At 36.3% G+C, this 12,767-nt stretch overlaps 1 protein-coding gene across 6 annotated transcripts in view; it reads right to left on the bottom strand.

Moving 5' to 3' along the window:
* Positions 1-12,767, bottom strand: part of MAP2K4 (mitogen-activated protein kinase kinase 4) — a 78,411-nt gene that overhangs the window by 22,141 nt on the left and 43,503 nt on the right. For all 6 annotated transcript variants that reach the window (XM_083354412.1, XM_083354410.1, XM_083354411.1 and 3 more), the window contains 5 exons: positions 10,600-10,719; positions 8,884-9,003; positions 5,442-5,493; positions 3,106-3,233; positions 490-567 (listed from right to left, as the gene is read on the bottom strand). In XM_083354412.1, the coding sequence (XP_083210538.1) occupies positions 490-567; positions 3,106-3,233; positions 5,442-5,493; positions 8,884-9,003; positions 10,600-10,719 (498 nt within the window). The remainder of the gene's footprint in view (positions 1-489; positions 568-3,105; positions 3,234-5,441; positions 5,494-8,883; positions 9,004-10,599; positions 10,720-12,767) is intronic.

A 12,767-nucleotide genomic window follows, 5' to 3' on the forward strand; every position in this document is an offset into this window, starting at 1 on the left:
AGCTTCACACAAAGTACATAGCCTTGATTCAAGAAAAGTCAGGGCTAATCAGTTGAAGCTAAACAGAACATACATTTATTTCTCATAGTCAAAGGGTACATATATTAAAATTTATACTAACGATGAAAAGGTTAATGCTGCATGCTCCTTCAAATCTGCCACTGGTGCTGACCAATGATTTTAAACTTTCTCATTAGACAGGTACCCCTACTCCATTTATGCTAAAAAGACATGGCTTTCTACTTTCTACTCTTTACACAAGCAATGATTTTATATGTCCACTAGGGGGCAGCACCACATGGTACAACAAAACTGAAAAAGTGGACAAAGAAGCCCAAACTATGTACCGTACTTCTGAGACATTCAGATAGGCAGATGTTTTATCTTTATAAAAGCAACACCTATCTAACTTTTACATTTCCCAAACCTTTCTATCATTTCATAAGCAGATTTAAGAACTTCTCTTCAGCAATACCCACTATTTCTTACCAAGGTAATCCCTAAGCTCCAGACATCAGAACGGACATCATATCCTTGCCTGGATGCACTAGGGTCTATCCTCTCTGGCTGAAATAAGATAGGAAAAAAATCAGGTATAAAGGAAAAAGATCAAATGTATGAAGAAATGATATAAAGATTACACAGTGAGATGGAGGTAAGATTTTATGTTAACACTAACATTTCCCTCATCAAACATCACTTTAATGAAGAACAAAAACCAAAGAGAAGTCTAGAATCTGGTTAGCAATTTCTGGGCTCCGTATGAATTGTGCCAGTTAAACATAATTTGATCAATTGTTTATACATCGACAATCTGATACAACTAAGCATACTTCAGGCCTAACTCCATGTCAAACATTTCTTAAAACTGATGCCTAAACCGAGTCTCTAGTTGCTTGTATAATTTACGACACAACCCGAGGGGGAGATCATGGTAAGAAACCAATGTGCTGTTAATTCAGATCAGGAGCATCCTCTGAAAAGGGAGTGTGAAGCTGCTTTTTGTTCAAGCAAATTTAGGCACATTTTTAAGAGTACTTACTATCATACTAAAGTTTGGACATTCAAGGCGCCTCAACTCTCTTTTCACAGTAAACCTGAATCCTAATTTCCAAACCTATTTCAATGACTCTTTTTCTCTTAAATGGAAGCAAAGATTCCAATGATGGTGAAATGTGTCTCCAACACTGTATCTTTCCCTGCCGCCTTCTTTTCATTGTAGAAAGCTTTTTCTAGGAAAAAAAAAACCCTGCCTAGTTAGACATTTATTCCTCCTGCAAATGTTCCTGGTCCTTTCACTAATAGAGTCCAGATTGTTATAGATTATTAAAATGCGTGCATGATTTGCTATGCATGCAAAGCTACTCATCGGATGTAATGTTCTACAATGAGACTGAAATTGTCCCTAGTCTGATGTGCTTTTAGCCCTAGCCATTCACATTTATGAGATATTAATGATGTGCTCTGGCCAGATAGGGCATACTTAGAAATAAATATAGAATTCTCTTTGCTGCCTATATCAAATCTCTAAGAATCATAATTCACTCAGGGGGTCTTTTTCAAAATTAAACAGAACTTGTCCCCTAGCAACCATACTGCTTACACAATTTACAATTCATATGTGTGCAACATTCCCGCTTCCTCTGCAAAACTACTGACAGACAGCTGCAAGAAACCTTCTGTAATGATTCCTACTCTTTCCTATTCCCTCCAAAGGAATTCATTTCTCTAGGACAGGGGTGTCAAACTGCTGACCCACACCCACCCCATTGTCAGCAATGGCAAAACCGTCCCAATATGTTGTGCGATGTCACGTGACGTCGCGAGTTTGACATGTCTGCTTTAGGATCACTATAATCTCATTTGAATTTAATTTAAATTTAATGTGCCAGAATTAAATTCTCCATAATCATATGGAGACACTTACTGTTTTTCTATTCTCTTAATAATATAAGCAAGTGTGAAATAAAATGTGCTGGACTGCTGTTCAAGCTATCAACTCTTTTAATTTCTTTTTCTCTCTTTGGAACATTGGCAAGTTCTATATGCCATTGCATTAATTTAACATACAGCAACCTTTGACTGGAGATTATTGGATGGTATCAAATATTAAGCTATACATGGAAGGAATTGCCAAATTAGGAGTTGAAAATTTATATAGACATCAGCGTTTTGGGCGTTTCACATCATTTTTCATCCGTCCCCTAACCTACAACCATTTCCCATGTTATTATAAACTACAGGAAAGAAATAGCTTGTTGAGGACAAGTGTTGTATTTTATTATTGTTGTGATTTTAAAAAAAAATCTAATGCCTCTGTTCTGGTTCTCCTTCTGTTTTTATGATAATAATTCTAGGCCTAGGTTATGTTTTTACAATTGTTTGATTTTAGAATTGGAGACCATTTTGAAAACCCTCCAAAAATCCAGGGAGAAATAAATTAAATAAGAACATACCGTAAATGTATACAGTTTGCTTATCTACTAGATCCCTATGAATACATTTTGGAGGTGAGAGAATCTCAATGCCTTTGAGTCTCTTAGTCCATTAAGAATGCAGAGAATGTCTGGGTAGCAGGTCACACAAGAAAGTGACGAACAATGGACTTAACAACAATAAAACTAGGTAATAGTTTTGCCTACTGGCAAGAATAGGATAAGCAAACTTGAGGGTTGAGCAAGGCTTCAAGAATTCCAGAAATCAAGGACAAATAAAATGAATGAAAGGTTCTTTGCTATAACAAGTAATGGAACTGAACATATGAAACAGTACTTCAAGCAAAGTTCAGGGCATCTATTTTGCTCATCTCCCCAAAATGTACAAAACAATTCCCTAATATTTGATTCCGTACACTCTCGTGGCTACAAAACAGAAGATGGTGGGCTGCATGTGGTGTCTAGGGTGTAATTTTTACATTTCTATCTTAGGGGCTTGCCTTGCATATATTCCTGTCAAATGAGCCAACAGATCCAAGTTATCTATCCAACAATTTAGGCAATTAAAAGTGACCCATGGATTCATCGTGTATACATAATATCATTCTACATATCAAAAACAAAAAAAGGCTTTCATTCTTATTCCCATAAATTTTCTAATCCCACTTACTGCCATGTATGGCCGACATCCAGCATCTCTGGTTTTGGCAATGGAGTCTACAAGTTGTCCACTAATGCCAAAATCACAGAGTTTAATATTTCCATTTCTATCCAGAAGAATATTGGAAGGTTTAATATCTGAAAGAAATAAGACATACTTATGAAGTCAAATTCCAGTTAAAATACTTTTAGTTTCAATCTACTAAACTACAAGAAACAATGTCAAGAGATTGTTTGCGTCTTTGCTGGAGAAACCTGATGTCCTCTATCTTCTCCCCACCATACTTAATCAATACTGTGTGCCAAACATTTGGAATCTGCAACAAATATTTCAAAGTTGATACAGCTTTTTCTAATCCCAACATCCCAATTTCAACTCTGTTTTGGTCTCACCAAAAGTGTTCTGAACTCGTAAGTGAAACATTCCAAACGTGGAATGTTTACCGTCAAACTATTTGGTGTACCCAATTAATCAACTCTGATAGAATGTGGGCAAAAACACATTGTTCTTCATGTGAATCTGCAAAAACTAGAGATAAGGAGTGAATCTGCAAAAACTAAGAGTGATAAGGAGAATTTACTAATACCTAATTTCTTAAATCCTTTTTATATTTAATAAATATGATATAAGGAATGCATCCAGGAGGGAAGTTAGTAAGAAAATGTTCACCCAAGCATCCACGTTTCTTTGTTTTACAGAGATCTCATTCATTCCAATAGTAATTGCTCCTGCTGTCAATGCTGATAACATCGGATGTTCTTGCTTTGACAATATATGGCGATGCAGCCATTTTCCTTATACTTTGTTTTACCCTTAAGAGTTAGAATTAGATGATACTGGGGGGAGGAGGAGGAATGTGTATGTGAGTTAGTTAGACACAGCAATATTGCAGTAGTTGAGAATCAAGGTTTTTTGAAATAAGAGATGATAAGAAATGGCGGGTTGGAGAACTGGAGGGAAAGCCTGCATTTCAAATTAATTGGAGAATGTGATTTATGACTGTTAATTAGAGGGAATTATGCTACATACTATGTGTTCAGGGGAGGGGAATTCAGATTTTGGCTTCACCTATATACGTGCCAATGCTATGTTACTTGAATAGATTCTTTAAGGAAAACAATGCCTCAAAGTTCTTTGAAAAGTTTCATCTGTTGGAACCATGACACCTGCTTTTAAATTTACAGCTTTATCTGCTATGGGCTTACAGTTTGTTCTCGTTTGGGCTCTCTCACACAAACATACACATACAAACTAAAATGATAGTTTTAATGAAAATTATGCAGCATAAAAGCAAAATATAATTTGATGTACATCAGGAATTACTAGGTGTTATTTTTAACCCATATATGAAGGCACATTGTGAATCTGAAGGTCAACATTAATTCCACTAAGTGATGGGTAAAGTATTTGCATTTTTTTCATTAGCTAAAACTTGTTCTGAATATATGTTTCCTGATATGAAAGGGTAAAAGCAAAGAAAAGGAGATTAAATCCACAATGCCTGCTATTACTTCTTTAACCACAGGAGTTGGATTTTAACTTTTAGCAAGTCAAACCAGCACAATGAGCAATAGTGAATGCTGGAAGCTTTAATCCAGACTGGAAAGTTTCAGGCTCCTTGCCTTTGCTTTAAAGCAGTAATTTTAGGCAGCATTTTAAGCTTTTGGGGGCAGTGGGTCATTCAGATTTCCCAAGGATGAAAGAAGGAACTTCTATTATTCTAGTTGATCGTTTTGGGCTTCCAATATAAAGATTTTCAATTTTATAGTCCATGCAGTTCACATAATTAATAGTATAACAATTTAAAGCAAAAAAAAGAACTATTTTTTTGTTTTGGGACCGGAAACTCCCCTGCATTTGGGGAAAAGAAAGCAGTGGGCAATTTCCCCTACTTCCTGCAGTTCCTTCCAAAGACCAGTCTTTCCTGTTCCAAATGCCCTACTCCTCAGCTCTCCAGAGAACCTTTTCTAAGTACTGAACATGGAAACAGGAATGAGCAAATATGACGACTCTACTAGTGGAAGCATTCTTTGGGTGGAATAAAACTGAAGGTATATTCCTGCAATTGATGTATAAGTAATGATCCACAGCAATACAAACAGAAAGAATAGCAGAGTAAAGAGTAAGACAAATTAGAAATGATAGCAGATTAAAAAAAAATAAAAGCAAAGGGCTTTTAGAATGCCTCAAAATATAAATTGTGCCAGAATTAAATGTCTTAAATTAATGTAGAGATACATGCAAGGTCTCTGAAAGGTTCCAAGTTATAGATATGTTTCCAAAAATCCAGTTTGAAAAGTATGATGTGCTATTTATATAATAAAGACATACCCAGATAGGCCTACCTCTGTGAATGATTTTCAAGTTTTCTTTTAAGTGGTTTAATGCTTTCACAGTCTAGGAGAGAAGAGGAAAGTTTTATGGAGTTTTTACTTTAGTCCTATTAATATCACAATTCCAAATCAACAAATGCTTTCCAGAATGTATTTCAGGAAAATTATACGGCAGGAATTGAAAAGCACCCCTTCAAAGCCTTAACAATAAAATTTTACAACATAGTTAATAAAATAGATAATTAATTGGAAAGTGCTCAATAGTACCAGTAAAGGGAAGAAGAAAGATGAGTGCAGGTAGTCCCTTGGGTTATGATACTAATCAGGATCGGAATTTCCATTGTTGAGTGAAGCAGTCAGCAAACAAAACAAAAGTAGTAACCGAAATTACTTATTGACAGCAGTCCAGATCGCTGTCATTAAAGTAGGATCACATAGTTTTTGGACAAGAACTTTGCACTTCTGGCTTGAACAAGCTACCTTTGTCTCCACTTCCCACACACATCCATCTTTCCCCTTTGGGCCACCTCCCCAGCCCCCCATGGTCCCCCTAGTTGACCATCTCCATTTTCTTCTTTCCTTTGTTGGCATAGGATCCAGGAGCTGGGTGAAGGCATAATCCAGGTCAAACACAGTGAGTACATCAGGAGAGAGAAGCCTCATCTGCAAAAGGAAGCATTCCATGCCACGCTGGGCAGGAGGTAGTGGGTTAGAGCAGACAGATGAGGCAGGGTGATGGTGTGGGTGGAGGAGACCCTTCTCTCTCTGTCAGCGCAAGAAGTGTGATAGCCCACAGACTGTGGAGAGCATAGTAGGTCAGGATGGTAAAGTGTGCTCTGTCACCAGCAAGGTAAGAGAGGCTGCATCTCCCAAGGTGAAGGTGACAGCTATGTGAGAGGCACTCCTTGGGGTGACAGTGGAACTGAGGAAGTGGAAGGATGAGGATAGCAAGCATTTGAAGTGTTCCTGAAGAACTGGTCTGAGCAAAGTGTGGTGGTGAGCCTAGCACAGACAGAGCCTACCCACAGGTTGTCTGCCTGCTCAGCCCAGCCTTCCTCCTGCAGTCATACACGAAGGGCTAGCAGCTTCCAGTACATTAAAATCCACAAATCATTTCTGCAGGAGTGCTTCTAGCACAATCTCTGCAGCTCACTTCAGCACACATTACAGGCTATGCCTCTCCCAGGATTGTAGGCCAGCAGTGGGAGGAAGAAGATGCTGATGGTGAGCAGGGGGCAGTGTGTTTGTGTGTGTGTGTGTGAACAGCAGAGTGAACAGCAGCCAAAAGGGCAGATATGGGTTGTAGATAGGCAGGAGAACGTGACCATGGGATGCTACAACTGGTTGTAAATGCAGGCCAGTCACCAAGTGATATTAGTGTGATAACATTAATTTTCTATTACCTCAATATTTCTATAAATCTGGCCTTCTCGGTATATACTTCTATAAATTTTTATATTACCTCCGGTTATGCAATACTCTGTCGCCTGGGTCTCCCTCCTTATCTCATTTTTCTTCCATCTAAATTAGTGTTAGCCATCTTTTAAGCATATTCTTTTTCACCCACTCTTAAAATTTTCCCCAAATTTCATAATAGTCTGACTCTGTCTTATCTTTAATTACTATTGTTTATCTATTCATTTCTGCACATTCCATTATTTTCCCGATCACCTCTTCTTCTGGAGGAGCTTTCAGTGCCTTCCAGTTTTGTGCAAACACAATCTTAGCTGCAGTGGTTATATGAATAATCAAATATGTGTTCTCTTTGCTATATTTCTCTGGTAAAATACCCAACAGGAATATTTCCGGTCTTAGTTCTATACGTTGTTTTATCATCTTTTCTATCCATGATCTGATTATATTTCAATAGCTTTTAGCTTCTGCACACGTCCACCACATATGATAGAAAGAGCCTGGTATTTGATGGCATTTCCAACATTTCATAGATCTGTCCTTAAACATTTTAGCTAGTCTTTCTGGAGACATATGCCATCTGTAGAACATCTTGTACATATTTTCTTTATACGCTGTCGCCATTGTCAGTTTATAGTTTCTTTCCCATAATTGCTGCCATCTATCTAATTCAATCGTATATCCAAAATTTCTTGACCATTTTATCATTGACTCCTTAACTTGTTCCTCCTCTAATTCCCTATATAGTAAGTAGCTATACATTTTTTAATCCATTTTTCTTCAGTTCCCATATTTCATCTAACTCTGTTCTCCCCAAATTAAAACCATCTATTTTAGCATATTTTTCATATCTAGATTGTATTTGCGTTCTCATGTACCAATCCATTTTTATTCCTTGTTCCTCTAATCATTGTTTGGTTTTCAGCTTCCCCGTCTGTCAGTAGGTCTTTATATCTTATGTTTCCCATGTTAAACATATTGGGGTGTATTAACGCTTCCATAGTTGAGAGCCAATCTGGAAACCTCAAGTAATGCTTTCTCTTTATTTTCTCCCAAACCATCAATAAAGAATTCCTGATATGATGTCTCTGGAAATAGCTGTGTATTCTATTTTTCCCATACCATATGAACGCATGCCATCCCAACTGTAAGTCATGTCCCTCTAATGTCAATAATCTAGTATTCCTCAGTAAAATCCATTCTCTCATCCATGACAATGCTGCAGCCTGGTAATATAATTCCCAATTAGGTAAGCCAAACTCTGAGTCTTGCATCCTGTAACATTTTTAGATTAATCCTTGCCTTTTTCCCCTGCCAAATATATTTCAAAATTATTTTATTTAGCCCCTCAAAATATTTTTTTCCAGTCTTACTGATATTGTTGAGAACAAAAACAACAATCGTGGTAATATATTCATTTTGATTATTGCAATCCTACCCATTAATGATAGTTGTACCTTTTTGCTGTCAGATGAATCCCAGATATTTTACCTTTTTTACAATCTGTATCTCTAACTTTCCCATCTTTGTTTTTCAGTAATATTTTTCACTAACATTTTTGTTTTATCTTTATTAATCTTCAAACCTGCTACCTCACCATATTTTTCTATTTGTTCTATTAATACAGGTCCTGACTCTAGTGGCTCCTCCAAGATAAATGCTAGATCATCTGCGAAAGCTTGTAGCTTATATTCTTCTCTCTTAACTTTCATACTTTTATATCCTTGCTGCCCAAAGTATTGATCATAAAAAGTTCTGCTTTCTCTAATGTGTCCAGTCTATGTCTCTGTTCTTGCCAATTTATCATTACTCCTTCTGGTATTAGCCATCTAAAAATTATCCCTTTTTTAATTAAGCATTTCGTCAGAAATTGATACTCCTTTCTCAGGTCTCTCACTCTTCTTGGGATCTGTTTTAACATCACTATCTCTCTTCCTTTTGTATTTTCTATCTCATTGATGTCTAGAAGCTGGTTTGGGAAAGCAAAGCAAACTAAATCAGAAGCATGCACAAAAAAGAGGTGCTTTCAAAGAAAACTTACAGCTAAAGTGATTTTGCCTAGAATTTCTTCTGGAATAACGTCATCTAGTACACTATATACATATTTGTAAAATTTATCAAACGAGGTAGACATGAGCTCCATACAGATCCAACAGTCACCCTAAACAAAGGAAGAAAAAATAGTTATTGTTGTTATTGTTAAAGTGATGTTTTGGATGTTCTGCACATTTTATAATCATTAAGGGTAAGCGAGCAGAAATAACATTCTTCAAAATTCATCTACTTACTCCTTAAAGGAAAAAGCATTATTTTTTTTAAAAAAATTATTTATTTATTTATTTTATTTATTTAATTTATATACCGCCCTTCTCTCAAGAGACTCAGGGCGGTTAACAGGGCAATACGTAAAAGACAAATACAAAAGTTAAAATTATTAAAACATGATTAAACAATGCCCATAGTACAAATAGTACAAATTTAAAATTAAAGTCATAATAACAAACCCACCCCATCCCATCAGGCCAGGCCCGCTTCCTTAAAGAGATGGGTTTTAAGGTCGCGCCGGAAGGAGCGGAGGTCGGGCGCCATCCGGAGCTCTACCGGAAGATGGTTCCATAAGTCCGGTGCACCCACAGAGAACGCTCTCCCCCTGGGGGCCACCAGTCGGCATTCTTTGACCGGCGGCACCCTGAGGAGGCCCTCTCTGTGGGAGCGTACTGGGCGGAGGGAAGTTGACGCCGGCTGCAGGTGCTCCCCAAGGTATTCTGGACCCATGCCATGGAGGGCTTTGTAGGTCATTACCAACACCTTGAACCTCACCCGGAAGACAACTGGCAACCAATTAGGTATTGACTATCTGATGGGTTTTAATGGGTACCCTGTTTATTTAAATGACACTGTCCTTTAGTTAGAAAAAAACAATTGGTTTCATTATATGAGGACAATTACATTTGATTCACAAGTGAGTTAAATTTTAATTTATTTCAAGAAGAAGAGATGTTTTGCACTCCATGCGACCTGTTGACTGAATGAAAAGAACATTATACTGTATGACTTTTTGTCCTAAAATTATATGTGATATAATACCAAAGATAACATTATGTTCTTTGGGCTTTGGATCTGTTTCATAGCAGAAGGTCATTATCAATAAGCACGTTTCTATAAAAAGGCACAGCTTACCACACTACTTCTCTAAAGTGCTATTACAATGAGAACACTGAACATGGAGTGACAGCAAGGCTCAATAACTATGAGTTCAATGCCCTGCCCAAAACATGTCCTCCACAAGATGAAGAGAAGAATTCAAGCATTCTTTGGTGGACTAGCTAGAATAATGTTGCAAATCAGGACCAGGAAGGTTGGGTTTCAAATCACCAGATCCAGGAACCTCGTAAATAACACTGGCCCAGTTAAAATCTTTTGTCTAACCTATCCAGTAGGATGATTATGAGTGTGAAAGTATGTCATCTAAAGCCATTTGCAAGGATGATTGGATTAAAATGTAATTAAGAAAATAAAGTTTGAAAATAGAGAGCACAAATTCGTAACTTTTTTTGTCAAACACCAAAACAAAATCATATTCTGAAGCTTTATGTTCAGCTGTTACTAGTCCCAGTAATATTTCTCTTGTAGGTACCCCACTTCATGAGATGTTATTACTATCTTGCCGTTCAATTAATGCATGCCATCACCCGTTAAAACCTGCTGAAAATACTTAAACATTTGGATGCAAAGTAAGAAAATTCTGAAGGCCAACCTCTCTGAAGAGTGCTCCATAAAACTGAACAATATATGGGCAATCACTACTTCGCATCACTACATCCAGATCCATTAAAAGCTGTTTTTGTTCCTTTTCGTCCACTGTTGACCGAATTCTCTGAAAGAACGATAAGGACAAATAATTAAACTCAAGTCATAGTAGACAGATTTTAAAAATATAAATGGATGTTATCAATATGAAATATTCTAAAATGGGAGAAAGTCCTAGCTTGGCAAAGACTTAAATTGAACAGGGAAAAAAAATAAACCAATTATATAATATAATCATACAGAATACATCTGTAATCACATAGAATACAAGAGAGGGAGAGAGAAAAATGCCACAGATACAAGCTAATACCTGTCAGAACTTATCTTGATGCAAATACTTGTTATCTGCAGCAGTGTTGCCCTGCAATACACACACATTTCTATGTCCAGTACCCATCTTCTGGTGGGCTCCTCCAATATATCCTTCCTAATAAGCTTTTAGCCATATTGCATTTCATGGAAATAAGGAAAATGGAAGCCAGGAGGTGCTGTTCCTCAGTTGCACTCTTGTGAAAATCCTTCCCTTACAATTAAAACATGCACTATTCTTCTCAAACTGCAGAAACTACTGAAGATGGAATTTTTTTGGAATAGCATTCAGTTCAATAGTTGATTGCCATCATGTTTAATTTACTTTGAATTACTTACAAAGCTTTGATATATATTTGATTCTGTCATCTATTTTTCACCATCACTCTATCTTGACTAGTTGATGTTCTGAGTAGTTGTTCATGATTTTAATTTATTGATATTGATCCTGGATGTTTTAATGTATGTTTTTGGTGATTTTTTTACCCAAGCTGCAGTTAAGTCAATAGAGTTTCAGCAGTATATAAATAGAATAAATAAATGAATTTTAAGCTCAAAGTTTTGAATTTAAAAAAAAATTGACTACTATTACTGCAACCTATGCATTTATTCTAAATGTTGTTCCCTGCTCACAATGGCCGTGCAGACAAAGAAAATATAGAGAAATATTTTTATAGGTACGTTGGATAAATTTTACCTATTAAAACATTTTCTGATCACTCCACAGAATTTGAAAAGAACATTTAAAATATTGTGTATAAATATATATATATGCTGAATTTCTAGATTTTCTTTTTAAGGAAAATGTTCATAAATAAATTTAAATTCACACAAAAAGAGACATAGCTGATGCAAATCATTCAGAAATGTATTTTTTTCACTTGTTGTATCTTGGAAACTGTTGTAAGATATGATGAAAGCAAAGGCACCATTAGCATTCTCAAGGGAGAGAATTCTTGACTTGCAATTCCATACTACTAAAAGTCCTTGGATTATATTTGACCCAAAAAAAAGAAAAGAAAAAGAAAAAGTAGAGTATCAACCGTTGGCTAGCAGGATTTCTGCATATGGATCTATATAATATTCTTGTTCTAATCGATGCCAATTTGTTTTTTCATGTTTTTTTTATTGTGCTTTGAAGACTATTATTTGAAATATTTACAATAATGAAGGCACTGATAGTTTCCTCTGTTGAACAGCAGTTCTCGTAAGAAATGTTGAAGGACAAATATTTTAATCATGCAAGTAGGCAAAGAAATATGATCCTATGGAGACAAAAGCACTAATTATCCTTTGAGGCAATGAACCGATCTACTGCACAAGCTAAGAAAGGTTTCCAATTATGTATCACATGGATTTTCTATTAAGACAGGTAGAATTTCTAAAACAATATAACATCTCAGCATAATTTTTTTGCAATAATTGGAAAAAATATGCCATTGCCTGAACAGTAAAAGTAAGAATACAAACAAAATTATTACTGTATTAAAGTTAAGTAATATTGCATTAACCTATACTAAAAGTGCAAGCACCAAGTCCAAAATAGTTCTTCACAATTTCTTCCTATTAATGAAAGCTTTGTAAAGCTAAATATTATTGAATTGCAAGGTATCTGATACCTGATGAATATTACAGAAACATCTAAAGCAAACAATTCCAGTGTTTATTCTATGAATAGGTAAAGGTAAAGGTTCCCCCGCACATGCGTGCTAGTCGTTTCCGACTCTAGGGGGCGGTGCTCATCTCCGTTTCAAAGCCGAAGAGCCAGCGTTTGTCCGAGGACGACTCCGTGGTCATGTGGCTGGC

Source organism: Vipera ursinii, assembly GCF_947247035.1.
Source record: "Vipera ursinii genome assembly, chromosome: 2".
NCBI lineage: Eukaryota > Metazoa > Chordata > Lepidosauria > Squamata > Viperidae > Vipera > Vipera ursinii.